General features: G+C 42.1%; 1 protein-coding gene across 1 annotated transcript; it reads right to left on the bottom strand.

The window, feature by feature from the left end:
• Positions 1-2,510: 2,510 nt before the first annotated feature.
• Positions 2,511-23,886, bottom strand: LOC135893180 (butyrophilin subfamily 3 member A2-like). Its single transcript, XM_065420978.1, has 12 exons — positions 23,769-23,886; positions 20,977-21,327; positions 16,882-17,166; positions 15,204-15,302; positions 14,822-14,848; positions 13,361-13,387; positions 11,141-11,167; positions 10,587-10,613; positions 8,839-8,865; positions 6,659-6,679; positions 6,432-6,458; positions 2,511-3,076 (listed from the first exon to the last, which is right to left on the bottom strand). The coding sequence occupies exons 1-12, from the start codon at positions 23,884-23,886 to the stop codon at positions 2,511-2,513; spliced, it is 1,602 nt and encodes a 533-aa protein (XP_065277050.1).
• Positions 23,887-25,827: the final 1,941 nt, after the last annotated feature.

The raw sequence follows: 25,827 nt of genomic DNA, 5'->3' as shown, positions 1-25,827 counted from the left end.
TATTACGTTCCTCGATCTGCCAGCAGATCGAGGAACGTGATCGTTCCCCTTTATTCGACATTGGTGAGGCCTCATCTGGAATACTGTGTCCAATTTTGGGCCCCACACTACAAGAAGGATGTGGAAAAATTGGAAAGAGTCCAGCGGAGGGCAACAAAAATGATTAGGGGTCTGGAGCACATGACTTATGAGGAGAGGCTGAGGGAACTGGGATTGTTTAGTCTCCAGAAGAGAAGAATGAGGGGGGATTTGATAGCAGCCTTCAACTACCTGAAGGGAGGTTCCAAAGAGGATGGAGTTCGGCTGTTCTCAGTGGTGGCAGATGACAGAACAAGGAGCAATGGTCTCAAGTTGCAGTGGGGGAGGTCCAGGTTGGATATTAGGAAACACTATTTCACTAGGAGGGTGGTGAAGCACTGGAATGCGTTACCTAGGGAGGTGGTGGAGTCTCCTTCCTTGGAGGTTTTTAAGGCCCGGCTTGACAAAGCCCTGGTTGGGATGATTTAGTTGGGAATTGGTCCTGCTTTGAGCAGGGGGTTGGACTAGATGACCTCTTGAGGTCCCTTCCAACCCTGATATTCTATGATTCTATGATTACACTCCATAATCTGTCCCTTAGAAGAGTCTAGACCCCGTAATATGCTGATAGGGAATGATCCCTCCAAATTTGCCCCTCTAGGGGATTTACATTCCACAATTTGTTCCTGACAGAACTGCATCTCTGTAAATCTGCCTCCTCAAAATATCTCTGCCCCTTGACCCACTCAGTTTGAATACAAGAGCAACAAATATCCTTTAAGATGGATTTTACTCAGGACAGTTTATTTGGATACACCAAAGAACGGAAGGAAGTTGGTATAATTGAAAAGCCAGGATGCAGGAATCTAAATAGTAACCGGAAACAGCTACCATGATGCTGTATTATCCAAATGGATCATTTCAGGTTGTATTTGTTGGACACGTGATGTTCAAATTGATTTTAAAGCACCAGGTATTTTTGAATTGTTTCAGTTGCGTTGAAATAAGTAGCTTTGGATTCTTCTTAGAGGAAGAATAATGCATGAAAATAAAATGACACAAAATAAGCAGAATAAAAAAGGAAAAGAACATGTAGTTGGTGTTTAGAGTAATAATAACACCTGGCTTTTATACAGCACTTTTCATCAGTAGATCTCAAAGTGTTCTACAAAGGACGTCAGTTTCCTTATCCCCATTGTACAGTTGGGGAAACTAAGTCACAGAGAGACTGTGACTGAGCCAATGTCACCCAGAAGAGCAGCAGAACTGAGTACAGAAACCAGGTCTCATGAACCCCGCTCCAGAGATTGATTAACCAGGTCATACTGCCTCCCTCTTGGTATCTGGTTTATATAAAATATATATTTTATCATGAGAGAGAGAGAGAGAGTCCAATTATAAGGAGAAGTATTAAAATCTTTTTTCCTCCATCTGTAGAATAGTTTTATTTTTGTTTATTTGAGATGAATTGGGCAGGTGTTTTGGAGACACAAGGGGGCTTTACTTCTTGAGAAAGTTCCTAACACTTTGTGACTCATCTTAATTCCTAAACTGCTGGAGCTAGTGTGGGAAAAGTAGAATATGAAGCCCAGGAGTCATGTATAAAGTAAGTACTTCAAGGTTTCTGAGGAATATAATGAATTTTGTGTTGCTTAAGCTACATTAGTGACTCAGGAGTACCTAGAGATTTATATAATGTATTAACAAAGCTATTATATGTACTGGGATCAGTAGAGCCAAAGTTAGGGAATTATCCCCATCAGGGAAATACACCCAGAGGCAGGTTCCGTGTTTACTGAAATATGGACAGTTTAATAAAAAATACATCATAATGACAACACCACTCTTTGAGGTCTAACCACTTAAAAAGGCAGCAGAAAACATCTGAGGACTTCCAAGAGGGCATAAAGTTAGACTCTATTCATAACCTTAATTTTTTTAATTTTCTGTATTGCATAATCAAACTCTGTCTTCCTAGTATTGCTTTAGATGTCACAGGGGAGAGCTAATATGCTTTTTGAGGGTTTGTATTAGAAATTTCATTTTTCTTCATAACCATTCCTGTATAACTTCTAGCCAGCAACTGAATAATTGCAAGATTGTATCCTCTTCTTTTGGGTAGCCATCCATAATGGTGTCTTTTCTAACTATTGCTACAATGCTTGGCAAATCACAATTTCATTTCCCCTCCATCTCAACACATCCCCCCAAGACTTTGTCATTAAAGTATTTTCCTATTTTAAAAAAATGCAACAGAAAGTTAAATAAAAATATTTCTATGAAAACAAGTCTCATTCCTTTCAGAATTTATTGATTTTGACTTCTGAGTCAACAGGCCTATGACAAGCGTTTTTGTCCTTTTTCTTCTGTTTTATGTGTTTTATTTTATCTTCAATTTCATCTTTGCTTATTTTACTGTTTCTGGTGTTTCACATGTTTACATTCCCTTCTCCCCTCTGTTTTGAATTTTACTTCTCTAAAGTAACTAGAGCTCATTTTTCCTTTCTCAGAGGCTTTAAAGGAATAGGGACTCTGATGGGGTAGATTGCTAGTGGTTTCTGCTCGCCTGTGTTGTTCCTGGGACTGAGGAATGGGTAATACAAAATTTTATTAGTAAACTCTGCAGGGATAGTTGTGATGAGGAACATCACTCCTGCATTATAAAATGAGATTCTTCCCTCTTCCTGATCCAGAAATACACCAATCACTTTATATGGCATCTCCTTCTTTTCAATCTTATCATTTTTTATGCTTGAAAAAAAGTCTCCCTGGGATCTCTTCAGAGACCAATATCCCTCCTCAGGGAGTTTCTCTGCCTTCTCTCTTTTCACTCTGTCCCTTGCCGACTGACTAAGCACCCCCAGCTCCCAGTCCACTTTCTCCCCCACCTCCACCTCCCAATACTGCCTCCCAGCCACAAACCCCTCCTTCCCCACCACGAGCAGGGCCCTGGAGGCTGCATCCAGCTCAGGAGATGCAGGTTCTTGCCAGACTCTTTTCTGATCCTCTGACAGTTTGAGTTCTGGGTGTTTGCAATCCGGATCCAGAGTGATGGGAACTGGGAAGAGAAACCAGAATGGTCCCTGGTCAGTAAGGAGTGAATCAGGGACACTCAGTGCAAAGAGAAGAGACAGAGAAAAAAACAGGGAAGAAATGAATTTTAAAATTACAAATTCATATAAACACAGGGGTGAAAGTGAGCCGGAACAGGCCGGTACTCTGTACCTGTAAAAACTTGCACCAACCCATACCCAGCCCACATTAAAGCGCTGCTGTGGCAGCGCTTTAATGTCCCCGCCCCTTTGGCCTCCGCTGTCAGGGGTCCTGCCGGTCGGGTCCGTACCAGCAGGGCCGCCAACTGGTGGGGGTGGGGGGAAGGGGTAGCAACGTTAAAGCACTTTAAGGATGGTCCTTTGCTGCGGCAGTGCTTTAACGTAGCTGCCCCTTCCTCCCACCCACCCCTGTCGGTGGCCCTGTCGGTAGGGTCCGTACCGCCAGAGCCGCCGACGGGGGGGGGGTGGGAGGAAGGGGGGTGCAGCAACCTTAAAGTGCTGCTGCAGCAAAGGAGCCTGCAGCGCTTTAACGTCCCTGCCCCTTTTGACCCCCCGGCCGCTGACGGCCGGGGGGGGGGAAAGGGAGCAACTGCCCTGGGGCTGGTGATTTAAAGGGGCCCGGGGCTCCGGACACCACTGACACTACTAATCAACACGGGAGACTTGGGTGGTGCGGGCCAAGGGCTGGCTGGGGGATGCTGACCCCAGCCCCGCCCCTTCTGTCTGAGGCCCCGCCCCTTCCGGGGGCCAGAGCAACCCCCCCCCCCCGGTACTGGTAAGTGTCCTCAGTTACTTTCACCCCTGTATAATCATCAGCATAAAGGGGTCAGAGTGCTCAGCACCTTGCAGGACCAAATCTTATGTGCTGTATAACACACACACACCCCCACAAACACCTAAAGGCAAGAATCACACAATGCTCTGCCACGTCGTAAGGCCACCACAACTGACCAGAAGGATGTGACATTTTGGTGTTATGTTACAAACCAGTAATGCTTTAAAAACTGGACTCAAAGGGTGAATTAATCCTGGAGTGAAACTCTATTCTGGAATTGCTTTATTTGTCTTTAAGAGGCTTATTTCAGGCTTGATCTTCCAGACACATGGTCCATCCCAGAGCTCCCAGCATGAATGGGAGCATCAAGCAGCACATTTAAGATCATAGAATCACAGAATATCAGGGTTGGAAGAGACCTCAGGAGGTCATCTAGTCCTACCCTCTGCTCAAAGCAGGACCAATTCCCAACTAAGTCATCCCAGCCAGGGTTTTGTCAAGCCTGACCTTAAAAACCTCTAAGGAAGGAGATTCCACCACCTCCCTAGGTAACCCATTCCAGTGCTTCAACACCGTCCTAGTGAAAAAGTTTTTCCTAATATCCAACCTAAACATCCCCCATTGCAACTTGAGACCATTACTCCTTCTTCTGTCATCTGGTACCACTGAGAACAGTCTAGATCCATCCTCTTTGGAACCCCCTTTCAGGTAGTTGAAAGCAGCTATCAAATCCCCCCTCATTCTTCTCTTCTTCAGACTAAACAATCCCAGTTCCCTCAGCCTCTCCTCATAAGTCATGTGCTCCAGACCCCTAATCATGTTTGTTGCCCTCTGGCGGACTCTTTCCAATTTTTCCACATCCTTCTTCTAGTGTGGGGCCCAAAACTGGAAACAGTACTCCAGATGAGGCCTTACCAATGTTGAATAGAGGGGAATGATCACTTCAGTCGATTTGCTGGCAATGCCCCTACTTATACAACCCAAAATGCCGTTAGCCTTCTTGGCAACAAGGGCACACTCTTGACTCATATCCAGCTTCTCGTCCACTGTAACCCCTAGGTCCTTTTCTGCAGAACTGCTGCTTAGCCATTCGGTCTCTAGTCTGCAGCAGTGCCTGGGATTCTTCCATCCTAAGGGAAGGACTCTGCACTTGTCTTTGTTGAACCTCATTAGATTACTTTTGGCCCAATCCTCTAATTTGTCTAAGTGCCTCTGTATCCTACCCCTACCCTCCAGCGTATCTACCACTCCTCCCAGTTTAGTGTCATCTGCAAACTTGCTGAGAGTGCAGTCCACGCCATCCTCCAGATCATTAATGAAGATATTGAACAAAACCAGCCCCAGGACCGACCCTTAGGGCACTCCACTTGAAACCGGCTGCCGACTAGACATGGATGATCTAGCCAGCTTTCTATCCATCTTATAGTCCATTCATCCAGCCCATACTTCTTTAACTTGCCAGCAAGATTACTGTGGGAGACCGTATCAAAAGCTTTGCTAAAGTCAAGGAATAACACATCCACTGCTTTCCCCTCATCCACAGAGCCAGTTAACTTATCATATAAGGCAATTAGGTTAGTCAGGCATGACTTGCCCTTGCTGAATCCATACTGACTGTTCCTGATCACTTTCCTTTCCTCAAAGTGCTTCAAAATTGATTCCTTGAGGACGTGCTCCATGATTTTTCCAGGGAATAAGGTGAGGCTGACTGGCCTATAGTTCCCTGGATCCTCCTTCTTCCCTTTTTTAAAGACGACACTACATTAGCCTTTTTCCAGTCATCCGGGACCTCCCCCAATCACCATGAGTTTTCAAAGATAATGGCCAATGGATCTGCAATCCGCCAACTCCTTTAGCACCCTCGGATGCAGCGTGTCTGGCCCCATGGACTTGTGCTCATCCAGTTTTTCTAAATAGTCCTGAACCACTTCTTTCTCCACAGAGGGCTGGTCACCTCCTCCCCATACTGTGCTGCCCAGTGCAGCAGTCTGGGAGCTGACCTTGTTTGTGAGAGTGTTGAGAGTCCTGCCGCTCATTAAGCTGAGCCCATTATAATGGGCATACATGTCTTAATATCCCCATAGAGTCTGCCAGGTGCTATTACCATACTTCATTGACAATAAACCTGGCCAAGTGTCTTCACTACTGAACCAAGTCTGTGGTCTTATTGAGCAGTTGGATCGAGGTCTGCTGTGTCAGCAATCTGTACAGAGGCAGCATAGCACACAGAGAGAACAGACACATAGCCAACAATTGACAACAGGGTTATTCATGTTTAGAATTATGCTCATGTTTAAACACTGTACTGGACTGGGGCCTTCAACTGTAAACTGTTCTTGACAGGGACCGGACCTTCCACAGAGCTCGTCGTTAATGCTTAACAGATAATTACTGCTGGTTGGAAACAGGTCAATACAATAGAATTTAAGGTACCGATGGACTGAGAGATATAACATATGTTTATATCATCTGTAAATATATCCAGTGAATGTACGAGGAATGATTTTCAATTCAAATATTAATTTGTCAAAGAAAATATCTCATATTTTATAGATAACAGGTTTACTGTATGCACTGGAGCTTACCTGCATAGCTCTGAGCTCTTCTGAATTCTAGAGAGGGAAAAAGCAATTACTGCCTTGACAATCTATGGCATAGTGAAATACAATGGAGTTTAAAGTATCTTCTGTCTGCCTACCCATGTGTTTATAACATACTCATCTCCATGCTGTTCTAATCTAGTTAATGCACGAGCAATAATTATAATTTTCATTTAAAGAATAAGCGGATAATTTAAAACCAATCAACTTACCCAGCTCTCTTGAGAGTCGATCTGAAATGAAAGGAAACTCCGGTCACTGACCCTAACTAGTTCTTTTCTGATACTGTTTTTAAAATTCTGAGAACTCTGTACAAACAATGCTTAGACAATGGGGCTCAGTCATGCAATTTTTTTTGTGCTAGTAGTTCTTTAACCATGCTAACAGTCCCATTACATTTAATGGAACTACTCACCTAAGTAAGAACTGAGCTTTTAGTTTCAGAGCTTCTTTACGGGAAGAGTGGCAATCACTTGGCCACTGAGGCTGAGATTTATGAGAGCTGGGCACCTATTTTCCTTAAGCTCCCTTGAAAATCCTAGGCATAAATGTTATTGACAATGATATGTTACAGTCGCTGTGCCGTGACTATCAAAGACACAAAGCAGAGAGCAATGTTGGTTCATTCCATTATATAAATACTTCCCCAACATCTTTATATTCAATTGTCTACAGTGCAGTCCCCCATTAACTCAGCCATTCAAAGTGCCTCTAGCCAAAAGTGACTACCGGGGTCTGTTTTTGTAGTTGTAGCCTCATAAATCTTATGTAAATTATTGTACCTGTATCATACAATCAGGCACCAGAAATAAATGTTTTCAGTTCTTATCTTAAACATCATCATTTACCAGTGCTATTGTCTAGCACTGTTGAGTCCTGCCTCACAATTTTTGTGTGATACTGAAGTACAGTGTAAAATGTGTTAGCTAATATGATTGTTGTCTCCCTAATAGCAGTGTTGCAAAAACTAAATGAGCCAAATTCATCCCTGTTGCAGTTCCAATGACTGCCATGGTTTTAAAACGAAGATAATTTCTTTAAAAAAAAAAACTCACAAGCATTAATATTGATAATCTGAGCACTATGGTTAGTGCACATACTATCATTATATACCTGAATCTGTGTAAGTATAAAGATGTCATTACCCTTAGCATCTAGGCTATAATCCTAAGGTGGACAGGGCCACAACATTTTAATGATTTTGCAAGTGTGTGTGAATCACCAGTGCCTTCTGCTGGATGGAATCAGAACTGTTCAACTGCATTTCACAAGCCCTCTACATCTTACAGTTATTGAAGACATTTGTTTAGCTGAAGCCTGTGTTATAGAAATAGGAGAGATCTGTGTTCCATCTGTGCTGTTGTCATGGATGTCCAAGTGGCCATGATGTGTAGAATAGTAACAACTGTAGTCTTACTTAGATTGTAATCCCCTTGAGGCAAGGGCTGTCTTTTTGTTCTGTGTTTGTACAGCACCTAGAACAATGGGGCCCTGCTCCATGACTGGGGTTCATAGGCACTGCTATAATACACCTACTAAATAATGTACAGCACCAAACACTATGGGCTCTTGGGTTATGCCTGAGGATACTTAGTGCTACTGTAACTCACTTAACAAATAATACACACCACCTAGCAAGTGCCATGACTGGGATCTTAGATGTTACTGTAATTCATCTAATACATGTTGTACAGCTCCTAGCACAGTGGAGTTTGGCTAGGTGTTATGCTAATAAATAAATAAATAGATAGATAGATAGATAAAAATTGATTTGTGCCCACAGTTTTGTTACAATGTATTAAGCAAGATAGACTCATGGTCAAAGGAGAATGTTTCTCAATCCCCAAAGAGTGGGGATAATGGGCCACATGCTTTGCTTTCAAAATACAAAAAGCAGGGGTCACACCGTGAAATTAATAGGCAGGTTCAATACAACAAGAGGAAGTAGTGTTTTCACCCAACACCCAGTCAACCTGGTATGTTGTGATGGCCAATTTAATAAATGGGTTCAAAAAAGGATTTGATATATTTATGGAGGACAGGTCTATCAACGGGTATTAGCCAAGATGGTCGGGGATGCAACTTCTTGCTGGAGGCGACCCTAAATCTCTGATAGCCAGCTTAGGATGGATTTCCTCAGAATTGGCTGCTCTGTACACTCCCCCTGAAGCTCTGGTACTGGACAGTGTAGGAGACAGGATAGCGGGCTAGATGGACCTTTGCTATGACCCAGTAGAGCAGATCTTATGTTCCTGAAGTAGAAGCAGAGTCTCACAGGCTGGTATTTGACCACATTTATTGGGCTTCACCTTCCAGATGCCCTAGACAGACTCACCAGAACATTCACCTCTTTTATTCTAAGACAAGTAACAAAACAGACAAGTTTTCTTACCAATATTTTCTTGTATGTCTTGAATTGCTGCAAAATAGTAATTAAAATTAGTGCAATGAACAGCAGAGAGAGAGCGAGAGAGAGAATAGGAACTGAGAGAGTGAGCAAAGAGTTAGTGATCCATGGAAAATATTGTGAAAACTATTCATAGAGAATTCTACTATTACACATGCATAGCAGGGATCCTGCTAAATTCTCACTCAATATTTAATAGCCATCTGTTTTTACGACTCAGTCTGTGTGCCATTTATTTCAAACAATAGAGTGCAAAACACTTGAAGAGGCTTTGAGTGATCTCTGTCATTATTTTTATTATTTGTAGCTTGCCAACAGCATGCTACATGCTTTAAGACATTTAACTCAACGAGGCTCCTGTCACTAAGAGCATGTCATGTACACTGACAATTTCCTGTAGAGATGAAGGATGATATGCAAAAAGAGTGATTGACAGAGATGTTTAGCAGAGTCCTCTTAGTTAGTTGCACAATTAATCTTTAAATGTGTGTATGTTTGTTTAATATTTCTTTTATCTCATTATATGATGAAGCAGATCAGTTTTTTTTTTGTTTATTTCAGAACTGTGAAGAAATTATAAATGGAAAAAGGGGAAAATTGAAAAAAAATGTTTGTGAAAATTGTTTCCATTTTTTCAAGCAGCTCTACTTTGTGGAGCTCGGGTTTACAGGCATTAGAAGTGAAATGTGTTTTAATAAGAGACTTGCAGTTATATAGTGTGGAGGTACTTTGGATCATCATTGGTCTGTGAGGTTTAAAGCACAGGGGAAACGGGACGAAATCATGGATGAAAAATCGAATGAAAGTTGCAGTTGCAGGTGGAGCAAAGAAGGTGTTGGAGGAGAGAAGAGAAACTATATTGGAGAAATCAGACAGGAGATGAATTTTAGGACAACAATCTCATCTTTGTTGTAGATTGCAAGGGAAAGCTAGTGAAAGACTATTACGAGAAGAGTGGACTTACATCAGGGGAGAAATTAGGTGACTAGTCACGCAGAATTTGAGTCAATGGAAAGTGGGAGGGGATGCGGTGAGGGTCTAGCAGGTTGTAAAGGTGGACATTGTGGTGGTCAAGCTGAAAGCTGTAGAAGGTGGTGGAAATTGAGTAGAATGAGCCAATATCATTGTGGAAGAACACAAAATAGTCAATCCTGCCCACTCCATTAACCTATGGGAAAATGGAGAGAGAGGAGAAGGAAATGATGACAAAGCTGCATTCCAAGGGAGATAGAGAAGGGAGGAAGAGAGCAGGGATTTTGAGGAAAATAAATTCATTTTGTGGTTGCTAGTGGCAAGACAGCCTGGGAGTGGTATCTGAAAGGCAGTCAGAGATGTGTGACTGAATGGAGAGAAGAGATAAGAGGTGAAGAAGATGATCTATGAGTCTTTGTTTTAGAAGAGCTAGTAGAAGCTGTGTGTTCAAATGATGTCCCACAGGGAGAGAGAGCATAGGAGAGGGTCAAAGGCATAGAGACACCAGTGGAGATCTCTATCCAGTCCCTAGTATGGGAGCAATGATTATGATGTCGGTAAGTAGGCAGCTATGTATGATCACCTTTTCTAGCATTCAGCCCCATTTATTCATAATCTCTGACAGTGATTGAAAATAAAATACATATAATAGTCATTCAAATAAAAAATATGCTGCTGTTCATTTTTATAAAGCAGCTTATTTTCATTTATGGCAAAGCTCTGTCTGTCTACACTGAGCATTTTAATAAAATGAGACTTACCTATTTGATCTGTCCTTTTGTTCGTCTCTAAAAGAGTAAATGAATGAAAAACAAGAACAAATGCATGTTACTGGGGTAGTGATCGGCTTTAATTGAGAGAGTTCATGGATTCCAAGGGTAGAGGGGCCATTGTGATCACCTAGCCTGACCTCCTTTATAACATTGGCCATAAAACTGCCCCCAAATAATTCGCGGGGTCCTGGGTGAAAAGCTGTGAGCTGGGCTGTGACACTTTATTCCATATTATTCCATTGTTAAACCAGATTCAAGTCTTTGCAAAATGGATATGAAAACAATTTCTAAAATAATAAATAACCCATGAAATTAAAAAAAAAATCTAAATGTCTCCACACACATCCAAGAAAGAGCATTTCACTTGGAAATGATCTACAGTCAATTATCCATATTTAATATTGAAAATCTCAATTCATACAAGAACTTGACTGGGCCTGTTAACCAGACAAAAATACTTAGGGATTGTGGTCTTTCTTCTATACGTGCACATGAACACACATAAGAGAAATGACGAACCATAAGAGCATTTGCATTCTCACCTAGTGTGGAGAGCAGACGTTCTTTTTCTGAAAGAAATTTAAATATCATTGTAAGATAGAAGGCAAATGTCGTTTAGTCTATTTTATGGCATTTATGAAATATACATTACACTTTACACCTATATCTATAATTTATTTTAAAATGCAATCATTCATACTGTATAGGTCAAATTCTGCTCTCAGTTACACTAATGCAAATCCAGTGTAAACTCACTGATTTAATCTATGAGCATATCACAATGTTTTTTACTTTATTTGAATATTTGTATAGTTCACTACATTTTTAGGTGTAACTGAAAATGGGACTGTATTGTCAAAAACACAAAATTTTAAAATCCATATGCAACAACCAAAAGTTTAAAATGTTCAGGCAAAAACCAAAAGTTTTTGTTTTAGAAATGTGCAGTGTTTGTATGAATACTGTAGGTTTTCCACAGAACATAAACACTTTCTGGAAGAAAAAATAGTGACCCCCGCCTCCAAAATTTTGAACAGGCCAAACTTTGGACCTTGTTGAAAAATGCAGTATTCCCGTGATTTTGATATATCTCTCACACACAGCCTTAGACATTAGACTATATTTAGTACTGCCTTTATCTCAGCCAACATAATATATTAACATAATCTGCCTACGTAGATCTCAATGAAACTATATAACCAACCAGTATCAAACAGATCCCCATCATTCATGAATCAAAATCTATTAATACTTTTTTGAAGTAAATTACATAATAAATTTTCATGCTCAGATCGTACTTACATATGAAGGTTTTCTGGTGTTATATGATATTCTAAAGATTAGTCTTGTTTAATCTATCATATACAGTTATTCAGTCATTACATATATTGTACTTAGTATAAATTATACTTTGAGTGATTTACTCTTGGTTCCTTTCTTCCTTATTTTTTGTAGTGGATTAAGATTCAGTTTTTAAGTTTTTTGTAGTAGTTCATATCCACTTTTGATTGATTTTACTTTGGTTGTTTGTGGTGACATACAGAAGCTGATTTTAATTTTGATTTGATAGGAGATTAGCACCTGAGTTAAGAGTTCAGTGAGACTACTTGGGTATTTAAAATTGAGCAAATGCTTAAGTATTATGTTGGATTTCAGCCTAGGCTTGTTTCACTTAAATGCATCAGTGATCTAATAATGTTCCTGTAGTTTGAAGTTTCTTTTGAGAGTACCTGCGGAACTGAAATATGGAAGCTCATGAGACTAGGAAATGACTTTACTGTAATTTCTTCTTTTCTTTCCTTTCCTTTCTTTTTTCCCCCCAAAATGAAATTTTATTTTAAATTTTCTTGCCTTCTGAAAGACAGGGCAGCAGCAGGTCTAGATTTACTCATAATTACCCATACTTAGTGGCTTTCTAATTATTATGTGTGCTACATTCCCTATGGAGAGAAGTTGACATGCTTGATAGCAAAGCTCACTCACAGCAAAATTTTCCCCGGTGCAGAATGAATATCTTAATTCCTATTTAGGACCTCAGACTAAAATTTAAGAGAGACGTAACTCATGCACAAGACTAGTGTTGGCTCTCTAAGGCTATGGCTACACTAGAGAGCTTACAGTGATGCAGATGGATTGGTGCAGCTAAGTTCTCTAGTGTAGCCATTCTAAACTGATGGGAGAGAGCTCTCCAGTAGATTTAATTAATCCTCATACAACAAATGGCTATAACTTTATCAGCAGGAGAAGCTCTCCCACTGACATAGTGCTGTCCACACCGGCACTTAGGTCGGTGTAACTTACGTTACTTAGGTATACTTAGGAGCTTATTCAAACCCCTGAGTGACATAACTTGTTGACTTAGTTGGGGTTGGTCCTGCTTTGATCAGGGGGTTGGACTAGATGACCTCCTGAGTTCTCTTCCAACCCAAATCTTCTATGATTCAATGCTTCTGTGATAATTTACCGACCTAAGCTGTAGTGTGTACATAGCCTAAATCTCACGTAAGCCTTATTTTGAGGGCATAAGTAAGTCTTTAGTGGTGAATAGCCTGGTGTAATCCCTTAGTGACAGATAGATTCAGAGATTCTTATATTAACAAAAGTCCTAGTCCTCAGTGATTCCTTTACCTGGGTAAGGACTGACACCTCTGTGGTTAATGTCTTGGAAAATTTCAGCATGCTATGTAATACTGTCTCCATGAATCTGACTCATGGAAATACTCCTAACACCTTATGTTATATCGCATCAAAAATATATTTACCTTCTTCCATTGTTTTCTTCTCAGTTACTGCAAATACATGGAATCACATTGCAATGTTAAATACTCTTATAAGTTTCCCAAAACCTTATTTCAACCACAAAACTGCTTTAAAATACAGGACCAGATTCTCTCCATTTAGGGAAAACCTGCTTTAGGAGACAGGAACACATTGTTTCACTTGAAGATCATCTCCTCATTCACTGTATTGGAAGATGGTTTCTTCCAGTTCACTGATTATGCAGAGAATCTGACGACATAAAGCAACGGATGCCCATCATCTGTGAAAATGTCAGGATACTTATAGAGACCACTGGCCTCAGCACATCCCCCCAACCCACATCCTCTGACTTTACAGGACAGCTTCTGAGTGAGCCAGACAAAGCCATCAGTGAAGAGGATCAGATATCAACTGGTACAATGATTGGGGTGGGAAAAGAGGGGCATCAGAGTGAAGTTTTGGGAGAGCTGAAAAATTAAGGAAGGAGTCCAAAACAATTAAGTGTAGGTGAAGTGAAATAAATAGAACCGATCATGAGACTTACAATCTGCTGAAGAAGACTAAAGTGAAACTTTAATTGAGGAAGAATTTTTTTTTACGAGAGAAATATTATGGGATGTGACATTTCTAGGATACCCCATGAATACCCACAAGGGAAATGAGTGATCAGAGGAGCTAAATGCTCACCCAGCTTTTTAAATAAGTCCAGGTCTTGCCCTAGTCCTGAATGAATCTTATGGACTAAGAGCAAATCCACTATGGCCAAACATAATTCCCAGGCAGACAACCAGCAGGAGGCAATCTCTCCTGTTTCCAGTGCCTATGTTATAAAAGGCTTTGAATTTTATACTTTACCTAGTCTATATTGGAGGATATAAGTGATTTCTTCATGTACATGAGCAACACTTTTCTACAACTGTGAATGATTCTGGAACAATGTCCACATAAGGATGAATGGCAGAAGGCTAGCCTGAATGTGATCTATTTTAATAACAAGATCTGTCTATAACAGAAGGAAACAAACTTTCCCAATGAGCCACTAATGGCAATAGTTGCTGTTGCTCAATTCCTGAATATAAACCCCAACTCCTATGAAATCATTGGATGCATACTGCAAACGTTAAAAGCACCCAGCTGTTGACCACAATTAAAACAGAACAAACCCACCCATCTCCTATCTTTTATAAACAGCTTCTCAGATCAGAACAGCAACTGCTACATTAAACTTTTGTTCTAAAATCAGAGAAATGTAGGGGCTGAAAGGGACCTTGAGAAGTCATCCAGTCCCACCCTCTGTGCTGACGCAAGACCAGGTAAACCTAGACCATCTCTGAGAAGTGTTTGTCGAACCTGTTCTAAAAACTCTCCAGTGATGGGGATCCCACAGGCTCCCTGGGACTATGTCAAAATCAAGATATAAAATATGTTGATATTAATTTGCATTCACCTGCCTAATTACTTACCTGATTGAGATGTTGTGTCATTATTCTCTGAAAAAAATTAAAATGCCTTTTGAAAATGAAACACTTTTCATAGCATCCTACAATAGTTTTGACTGAAACAGTCACTGTCATGAACGCTAAGTCTGTAATCCTGAACCATCCATTGTGTCTATTCTGGCCTTGAATATATTTATATGTGAGGCATTTAAAAATTGTCTTTCAGAACAAGGAATTTATCTGGTAAGGAATTATAATGTACAGACCCTTATATTTAATTTTTTGAATCTGCCCCTAGAAAACTCATTTCAGTTTTTGTTTGGTTTTAGGATAGTGTAAGAATTCCATATCATCTGTTTAAACATTTTCACATATTTATTGAAAAAACATACAAAGAAATACTTACTTTTCAATTTATACCCTACAGCAGCAATAAGGGCTATGCTAAGAAATAAAATGACCAGGAAAGCAGCCATCCAAGGGGAGGTGGTTGGGAAGAAAACATCTGAAAAATATGTGAAAATGTCAGTTACATTCCAATAATTCTTAAGAAACATCATGAAAATTATAAGGCCAACCAAATGGAGTCTGTCTGAGGAGCTGGTGAAATCAGATTTCACTTGAATTTAAAGACTGCTGTTTGTTTCTGGCAGAACAAAGTCGAAATGAATTTAGATCAAAAGATTCTACATATCTTCAAGGAAGGATATCATGGAGAACAGAGCTGTGGGCTCCTCCAATGTGTTCTGGAAAAGCACACACCTTCAGCTACACCCAGCTCACCTTACTCATGCAGATAGAAACACCCCAGACACTGGCATGTCTCACATGAGTAAGGTTCACAGGATTTACCTCAAATACCCTTTCAGCGCTAGTATCCATACAGAAATTGTATGCATATTTAATAACAGGTTTTAATGTGCACATATTTAAATTATAACTTGTCCTCCATCAGTCCATGAAATGGTGAAAGTCATACCCACGCTACCTCATGGGCACAGCCCGTGCTGCTTACTGGGGAAAATGCAAGATGTATCTCTTTGCCGTTGCATTCACACCAGAAATAGTATAAAATAAAAAGATCCTCTACTGAGGAAGGGAGGTAGAGAACCTAAAAGTAGTATCCTTGGTGGAGTTACTCAGGTTAATGATATAAACCATTTCTCTGTATGCACTAAAATTAATTAACCCTGTAAACAGCCATGTGAAGTAGGTGGGGAAAATATCATTACCTTCCTATTGTGGTGGGAAAACTGAGAGAAGTTAAGCAACTTCTCTGAGGCCATAGAACAAGTCAGTGGCAAGGCTTGAACTCAATACAGAATCCCTCTACTCAACAGATATAAACGGAACAACTCACCTGGGTGAGTACTTCAAAGTATGAGTAAGGGCTATGGAATCTGCCCAGTAACCATTAAATAATAATGAAAACTTAAACTCAACGTTAATGTTGAAAAATTAAGCACAAAAGATTCAGGAGAGGCCAAAATGAAGGTCATACACACCACCTTAACTTTACCCTCTTTTTCAATGATGCATCATCAGTACATTGAATGAAACCGTTTTCCATATCTTTTAGTAATATTGAAAATGCCAAGCAACTTTGTACATATTCATGTGCTATGAAAGCTGGATCATTATATAGAAAGAAAACATTTAATATTGTACTTGTGCAAATTATGATTTTTAAACTTTTTAACTCGGTCTAATCAAAATGGGTTTTTGCTGGAAACTGACAGGCAAGTATTTAAAAGAAGATAACAGCTAGCTCTTATATTGGGCATTTCATCAGTAGATCTGAAAACATTTTACAAAGGAGGTCAGTATTATTATCCCCAGTTTTGGGCAAACTGAGGCACAGAGAGGGGAAGTGGTTTGCCCAGTGTCACCCATGAGCTCAGCAGCATATTCAGGAATAGCACTCAGGCCTCCTAAATCCTAACCCAGTGCTCCACCTGCTAGACCAGACAGACTCTGGGCATCTATTTCTTACAACAAAGGAGGAGAGAAAAATGGAACCCATCTCATTAACCAAGTAGCCTCTTTATTGAGCCTTACATTCACTGATCCCAATGTGCACTCACCTGAAATTAGGACTCTGGACTCGCTCGCTGTCTTTAGTATGTTATTGATTATTTTGCAGGAGACTTCGTTGTCTGAGCCAGGTTCTATGTTAATGGCACTTTCAATATTGTAGATTCCAACAGATGTCTTTGTGTTGCTGGTCGTAGGCTTTTCTGGTCGGTTTTGTCCTTTACTGTCTAACCAGAGCACCTGGGGCTCAGGGAACCATCCCTCCGACCTGCAGGTGAGGCCAATCCCCTGGTCTGCATAGTCCTCCATGAAAATGGAAGTCTCACCACCTCTAGCTACAAAGAAAGAATAAAAGTTGTTATTACCTTCTCCTCCCCAAATAGTGGAGAGTTAGGGGGATTTCCCACTGCCTTGTACATATGCTGCCTGAGAATTCTGAGAGAATTTGTCACCCCTTCATATGAAATTACAGGGCAAGAACTCTTCCCATGTTAAGTTAAAATAGTGACGTATCTGAAGAAACCTATACATTGGAGCTGTTTCTCTTTGCCTATAGCAGTTCAGAATCTCTCAAAGACCTGAAAGCCTCTGTGGACACACTCCTATTTATCCAGATATCTTGGTGTGCAGATGTGGTGAAAACTCAGTTCAAATTGTAAGCTGTCACTTTAAATTTCAGGGCTTTTTCCGGGTCCCATGTGCTGCGCTCTGCAGAGAAGTGTGAATCTGGGTTTAGCAGCAGTCAGTCTGCAAAGAGGAAGTCTAGAGCAATGTGGGGTGAGTTGGGCCTCTCTGGTATAAGGATCAGCCTGCTTTGTCTCTCTCTGTTTTTTGGTTATTGTGTGTTAGGGTTTTGGATTCTAAGAAATTAGGTAATGTTATATTGCAATCTCCCAGAAAGAGCATTTTATGGCTTTTGTCTAACTTCTGTGTTTGTATGCCGTGACCCCATATCTGGGAGCTAAGTGGAATGCACCATGGTATGACCTAGATGAGTCAGGTAACATTTTACGTAAGGGCTTAGTTCTGTAGGGAAATCTTCTAACATAATGCCCTCCCTGTATAAAACTCATCCTCCATAGAATTTAATTGAGTTCAACAGAATTACATTAAGTCCTGTGAAGGGATACCCCCTCACCTGGTATGAGGAAGGCTAAGGAGCCCCTCTTTGGCCTGTTCCATGCTGACAAGACACACCTGCAAGGTTTGCCTGGACTTGGTGGGGTAACTCACATGACTGGAGCACTGTCATGGATGTGTATAAACTGTTCAGGAAGGAAGGCGGGGGAGAAAAGGTGGAGGAGTTGCATTGTATGTAAGGGAGCAGTATGATTGCTCAGAGCTACAATATGAAACTAGAGAAGGATCCCCTGGGAGGCTAATATGAGGGGGAAAGGAGACCAGGAGAGCTGGCTGTATTTTAAAGAAGCTTTATTGAGGGTGCAGGAACAAACCATCCTGATGTGCAGAAAGAATAGCAAATATGTCAGGAGACTAGCTTGGCTTAACAGAGAAATCTTCAGTGAGCTTAAACACAAAAACAAAGCTTACAAGAAGTGTAAGCTTACAAGTGTAAGAAAGCTTACAAGAAGTGGAAACTCAATGCTTTTTTCACCTCGGTCTTCACAGACAAGGTCAGCTCACAGACTGCTGCACTGGACAGCCCTCAGTGGTGAAAGAATAAGTTAAGGACTATTTAGAAAAGCTGGACATGCACAAGTCCATGGGGCCGGATCTAATGCACCCCAGAGTGCTGATGGAGTTGGCTGATGTGATTGCGGAGCCATTGGCCATTATCTTTGAACACTGGTGGCGATTGGGGGAGGCCTCGGAAGATTGGAAAAAGGCACTACGCTTGATACCGGATATGATGAGATAACTGCCTCTGTGGATATGGGGAAAGTGGTGGATGTGATATATCTTGACTTTAGCAAATCTTTTTATACAGTTTCCCACAACATTATTGCCAGCAAGTTAAAAAAGTATGAATTGGATTAATGGACTATAAGGTGAATAGAAAGCTGGCTAGATCGTTGGGCTCAACGGGTAGTGATCAATGGCTTGATGTCTAGTTGGCAGCCAGTATCAAGTAGAGTGCCCCAGGGGTCAGTCCTGGGGCTGGTTTTGTTCAACATCTTCATTAATTATCTGGATGATGGGTTGGATTGCACCCTCAGCAATTTAATGGATAACATTAAGCTGTGGGGAGAAGTAGATATGCTGGAGAATAGGGATAGGGTCCAGAGTGACCTAGACAAATTGGAGGATTGGGCCAAAATAAATCTGATGAGGTTCAACAAGGACAAGTGCAGAGTCCTGCACTTAGGAAAGAAGAATCCAATGCACCGCTACAGGCTGTGGACAGACTGGCTAAGCAGCAGTTCTGCAGAAAAGGACCTGGGAATTACAGTGGATGAGAAGCTGGATATGAGTCAGCAGTGTGCCCTTGTTGCCAAGAAGGCCAACGGCATATTGGGCTGTATTTGTAGAAGCATTGCCTGCAGATTGAGGGAAATGATTATTCCCCTCTATTCAGCCCTGGTGAGGCCACACCTGGAATATTGTGTCCAGTTTTGTTCCCCCCACTACAATTGTGGACAAATTGGAGAGAGTCTAGCGGAGGGCAATAGAAATGATTAGGGGGCTGGGGCACATGACTTATGAGGAGAGGCTGAGGGAACTGGGCTTATTTAGAGAAGACTGAGTGGGCATTGGATAGCAGCCTTCAACTCCCTGAAGGGGGGTTCCAAAGAGGATGGAGCTCGGCTGTTCTCAGTGTTGGCAGATGACAGAACAAGGAGCAATGGCCTCAAGTTGCAGTGGGGGAGGTTTAGGTTGGATATTAGGAAAACTTTTTTCACTAGGAGGGTGGTGAAGCACTGGAATGGGTTGCCTCGGGAGGTAGTGGAATCTCCATCCTTATAGATTTTTAAGGCCTGGCTAACAAAGCCCTGGCTGGGATGATTTAATTGGTGTTGGTCCTGCTTTGAGCATGGGGTTGGACTAGATGACCTACTGAGGTCTCTTCAAACCTTAATCTTCTCTGATTCTGCTATGAGTCTATGATTCTATTGAGGGGGAGGAGCTTAAAAGTCTAAGCTTAGCACAAGAAGGTGAACAGGAAGAAGGTTGCTCTGCCCAGGGACTACTGGCAGCACAGGGAGTCCAGCCAAGGAGGAGACAGCTACAAGACACACTGCCCCAAAGCCACCCTGAACGAGGTCAAAACAATACACCCCAGGAAGAGGGGTGGAAAGTAAACCCCATAAAAGGGCAACAGTCTTAGTGAGACTGAGCCCTTAGAGATGATCCTCTAGGGGCTGCGTGAGAGACTGGTCCTTGTTCCAGCCAAATCTTCCTTCCCCCCTTGCAAAGGGGAAGGGGAACAAGGGATCAAACCCTCGCCTGCGAGCTGTAGCTGGCCAACAGATTCCCCTGAAGACTGTTGACAGGGGGAGAAGAAGGGGTAAAGGAAGGACATTGGACCCTGGAGCCAAGGAAGGCCCCTCCCCCACGTCCCTTTACTCTTTGTTGGCCCCACATGGTTAGTGTGATACAGCAGGGCCAGGGAGCAGTGAGAGAGTGGTCAAGGGAGATATATAAGCCCTAGGCTAATTAAGGCATGGTTCCCTGTAGACTAGGGAGGGTTGCTACAGGTTAATTGGGGCACCTGTAGTCAGTTAAGGCCCTGCCAGGAATCTAATAAAACACCCTGCTTCAGGCAGACAGGGTGGTGTGAGGGAGGAGAGAAGACTGGAATTTGGAGGTGTGTTCCTGATAATTGAAATACCAGAGAACAGGAGGAAGGGAGACCCTGCCCCAGCAGGGCAGGGAGACTCCCTTTTCCACCATCTAAGGACTGAGGGTAACCCTACCCAAGGTGGAAGAGGGTAAGAAACCCGCAGGGTTGTGAGGGGCTGGGACTCAAAGTGAGGCACAAACCCAGACCCCTTCCCCACTTCCCTCCTTTACCACCTTCCCGGGCCACTAGCGGGGCCCTTGATGCCCCAAGAGCAGGGGCAAGGGGTGGCATCCTAGCCCCCCACCAAGAAAAGCGCAGGACCCACTATACAAACATCAGCCATTTTGCCACATTATATACTGCATTACCTTAGAGTGAAGAGAGAGAGAGCCATTCCACTCACCTGTCACATCCAGTTCAACCACCACCTCATCATACCAGGTCCCCAAAGAGACACTGCAGGTGTATTTCCCTTTGTCAGAGACAATGACATTCTTCAGGTTTAGAGACACGTTTCCTGCTTGAAATTCAGTTGGGAAGAACAGCGTTCTGTCCCGGTATCTCTCATCCTGTCTCTCCTCGTTATTTGGTCCATCATAGGTGCTCACATCTATTTTTTCTGAGGGTCTAGAAAGTATCCACTGGACAGTAATTGTCTCAGGGTTAATATGAGTTGTCAGATTGCAAGGCAGGACAACCACTTCTCCAATGATAGCAATGACAGGATTCTGAGGAGGGATGATTTTAAACTGACCTGTGTGTAGACAGAAACAGAGGTTGTATCCATTGTCGATGCTCTCATTTGTTGATTCTATAGGAAACTATCGGCAAATAGTTTTGGGTCAACTGAAACAGCAATTTTCATTGAATAAACTATTTGGCTGAAATATTTCACCCCGCTCTAGTTGCACTTTTACACAGGAAAAAATGGAACTGGTAATGCATAGCCAAAGCACCAAAAACTCCTACAAGGGAAGAACCACCAGCTGGGATGGTAGTTGCACAACCATGCATGGGCACACTTATGCACATACACAGGTCCATAGATTCCAAGGCCATAAAGGACCATTGTGATCATCCAGCCTGACCTGTATCACACAGGACAAAGAAGTTCCCTAAAATAATTCCTAGAGCAGATCTTTCAGAAAAAACCTCCAAACTTAATTTAGAAGATATCAGTGAAACAGAATTCACCACGACCCTTGGAAAATTGGTCAGTTACTCTCACCATTAAACATTTATATCTGAACAGTCTGAAATACTATCACACATTTGGTATTTTAGTCACAGATGCGATATTCTGCCATTCTTTCTCACAATGACTAACCCTGTGACTTGTAGCACTGACTTCAAGTGGGGCTATCACTGGAAATAGGTACTACCTAACATCAGTAAGTGTCTCACTTTGCATATTGAAAGGTGTGCCCACTGGATTTTGTCCTAATATGTTTTGCATGGCTCTTCCATAATGGGGGCTTCAATGATGTGGGTCCATATGATCTGTTATGGGACATTCAGATTTTGATAGTGAATTTTAGTGATCATGTAAGGTACACGAAGAACAGCCCTGGAAATTGATATGAGAACCTGCCTAGTAAATTATCATAGGCCAATGAACAAAATAAGTCCCACATTAACTCTATGGTGAGGGATTGAGTATCACTTAAGTGGTGCGGAGAAGTGAATTGCTCTCCCAAAGGGAATACATTTGTCTGTATGGATAAACTGTATTAGAATAGTACGTAATGTGATTGTTTGGCTTGCATTTGAGTCAAATGGTTCGGTTCGGTTTTGGGTCCGATTTTATTTAATCTATTCGTTACTGACCTCGGAACCGAATGCAGGAGTGGGCTGATAAAGTTTGCGGATGACACAAAGTTGGGAGGTATTGCCAATTCGGAGAAGGATCGGGATATTCTGCAGGGAGACTTGGATGACCTTGTAAATTGGAGTAACAATAATAGGATGAGATTTAATAGTGAGAAGTGTAAGGTGATGCATTTAGGGATGACTAACAAGAATTTTAGTTATAAGTTAGGGACGCATAGGTTGGAAGTGACGGAGGAGGAGAAGGACCTCGGAGTCCTGGTTGATCGCAGGATGACTATGAGTCGGCAATGTGACGTGGCTGTGAAAAAAGCTAATGCGATCTTGGGATGCGTTAGGCGAGGTATTTCTAGTAGGGACAGGGAGGTGCTGCTTCCGTTATACAAGGCGCTGGTGAGACCTCATTTGGAGTACTGTGTGCAGTTCTGGTCTCCTATGTTTAAAAAGGATGAACTCAAACTGGAACGGGTACAGAGAAGGGCCACTAGGATGATCCGAGGAATGGAAAACCTTTCCTATGAAAGGAGACTCGAGGAGCTCGGTTTGTTTAGCCTAACCAAAAGAAGGCTGAGGGGGGATATGATTGCTCTCTTTAAATATATCAAAGGGATTAATACAAAGGAGGGAGAGGAATTATTTCAGCTTAGTAGTAATGTGGACACGAGAACGAATGGATATAAACTGGCCGTGGGGAAGTTTAGGCTTGAAATTAGACGAAGGTTTCTGACCGTCAGAGGGGTGAAATTTTGGAACAGCCTTCCGAGGGAAACGGTGGGGGCGAAGGACCTCCCTGGCTTCAAGATTAGGCTTGATAAGTTTATGGAGGGAATGGTTTGATGGGATAACATGATTTTAGTCAATTAGGCATTAACGTGCCATCGCGGGTAGAATGAGGGTCCGGCTGTAGAATCTTGCCTGTATGCTCGGGGTTCTGCTGATCTCCATATTTGGGGTCGGGAAGGAATTTTCCTCCAGGGTAGATTGGCAGAGGCCCTGGAGGTTTTTCGCCTTCCTCCGCAGCATAGGGCAGGGGTCGCAGGCTGGAAGATTCTGTTATGGGTGGGACAGCTTTTGTGGCCTGCATCATGCGGGAGGTCAGACTAGATGACCATATTGGTCCCTTCTGACCTTAAAGTCTATGAGTCTATGAGTCTAAGTCATATGAGGTTGAACAGGACCGAGGGGACTGGTTATATGGAAATGTACCTGGAAAATAAAAAATTTAGACAGTTTTTTTTAATGAAACCTTATACCTCGCAAAGTAAAGGATGACATATGAATACATCATTTTTGTAATCTATGGTTTTCCATTGGCCCTGGTAATGATTAGTTGTTTCATTGCATATGTTTAACACAGAACCTATTTACCTGTAATCAAATGTGGCATCTGTAGAAAAGTCAGTATGTGAACAGCTGTCACCCAGTGAAATACGGACCCCATCGCTGTGTGGGCTTTCAAGACATCAATAGGACAGTGATGAAACATCCAAGGGAAATCTTTAGTCTTCCAGTCTCTTCAAATGCAGAACAAAAAACGACAGCAGTGAGGGTAGAAATTGCTCAACACAGTAGGAAAAATAAAAAAAAACCTTATAGACAAAGGACCTGATCCTGCTATTAATTGGAGCAGGATTGGAACCAATGTTCCTATGTACACTGAGCTGTGTTGAAGAAATATACCCGTTACAGACCCTACTTAGTCTTTCAAAGGTGTGCAGAATTTTTATTATCTTTACTGATAATTTTCCCACAGGAAGGAAGGAATAGGTAGTGCTCACCAGGGCCCTTGGGAAATGCCCAGGGGTTATAAAAGGGATTTTGTCAGATACATTTTTTTTAATTAAGAACCCATATGTAAGTTCTTAGCACTAAAAGATTATTGTGGGACAACTGCCATCTTGACTGACACTGAGGACTGAAGTGGGGATTTAGAGAACTGAAATCGTAGACTGTTATGATTGAGCTAGCTAGACAGGTACTTAATGTGAGAAAAGTAACATCTGTATACCACCTATGAAGTGATCACTACACACACACAGAGTGGATTACAGTTCCTCATAGAAGGCCTGACCCAAAGCTCACTGAAGTCAGTGCCTTTTTTTAATAGGGCTTTGGATCAGGCTCTAAAAGATGTATTGCTAATTATCTATCTGTTAACAGGCCCCTTGAGAGAAATTTGGGGCCCCACCCCCTCCCATTTCACTGAATTTAAGCAGATGTTACAGATCATTAATGATCTAGAGGATGGCTTGGATTGCACCCTCAGCAAGTTTGCAGATGATACTAAACTGAGAGGAGTGGTAGATACGCTGGAGGGTAGGGATAGGATACAGAAGAACCTAGACAAATTAGAGGATTGGGCCAAAAAAAGTCTGATGAGGTTCAACAAGGACAAGTACAGAGTCCTGCACTTAGGACAGAAGAATCCCATGCATTGCTACAGACTAGGGACCGAGTGGCTAGGCAGCAGTTTTGCAGAAAAGGACCTCGGGGTTACAGTGGACGAGAAGCTGGATATGAGTCAACAGTGTGACCTTGTTGCCAAGAAGGCTAACGGCATTTTGGGCTGTATAAGTAGGAGCATTGCCAGCAGATTGAGGGATGTGATCATTCCCCTGTATTCGGCATTGGTGAGGCCTCATATGGAGTACTGTGTCCAGTTTTGGGCCCCCTACTTCAAGGGGGGAGGGATAGCTCAGTGGTTTGAGCATTGGCCTGCTAAACCCAGCGTTGTGAGTTCAACCCTTGAGGGGGCCATTTAGGGATTTGGGGCAAAAATCTGTCTGGGGATTGGTCCTGCTTTGAGCAGGGGGTTGGACTAGATGACCTCCTGAGGTCCCTTCCAGCCTTGATATTCTATGATTCTCTGGTTTGGGGCCCCCCATTGTGCTCAGGGTCCTAGTACAATTGTTCCTCATTTCCTCCCCTCTGATCAACCCTATCTGCTAATAATATATCCCCATTATCAAGTCACATAGGAAAGATTGATCAGTGTAGAATTTGAATAACAACCCATCCATCCACACACACCCCATCCCTCCTATATCTAATTATAAATTCCACATAATTCTTTTGATATTTTTAAACTCAGTCCTGCCCAGCTCAGGTTGGAATGGGACTGGATTCTCCGTGGAGTCCAGCAATGCTCCTGGATAGACACAAGGGCACCCAGCAAAGCACACTAGGCACTCAGTCTTCTGTAAGGGTGAGTTACAGCATTCTCCCAACAAAGGAAAATGAAAGATCAGAGCTCAAATGGAGGACAGATCTCCTGCAGAACAAAATGGAACTACACATCAGTTCCCATTACTGTACTTCTCAATCCTATCAATGCACCTTTCTGTCAATCAGTCTATACGCTCTCTATGCACACAGAAGTTAATATCAGAGTGTGCTTTTCACTAGGTCTGGAAGGAAATAAAGGGAA

The sequence above is a fragment of the Emys orbicularis genome, chromosome 21 (assembly GCF_028017835.1).
Source record: "Emys orbicularis isolate rEmyOrb1 chromosome 21, rEmyOrb1.hap1, whole genome shotgun sequence".
In the NCBI taxonomy this organism is placed as follows: domain Eukaryota; kingdom Metazoa; phylum Chordata; order Testudines; family Emydidae; genus Emys; species Emys orbicularis.
This window is presented reverse-complemented; position numbering and strand designations above follow the sequence as displayed.

What these genes read in the sequence shown, in the direction of transcription:
- LOC135893180 (XM_065420978.1), bottom strand. Translation starts at nt 23,886, where the DNA reads ATGTTTCATCACTGTCCTATTGATGTCTTGAAAGCCCACACAGCGATG. An exon ending in TGACACAACATCTCAATCAG is followed by an intron (nt 13,388 to 14,821) that starts GTAAGTAATTAG and finishes ATGTATTTGCAG; the next exon opens with TAACTGAGAAGAAAACAATG. An exon ending in AGACATACAAGAAAATATTG is followed by an intron (nt 6,680 to 8,838) that starts GTAAGAAAACTT and finishes CTTTCATTTCAG; the next exon opens with ATCGACTCTCAAGAGAGCTG.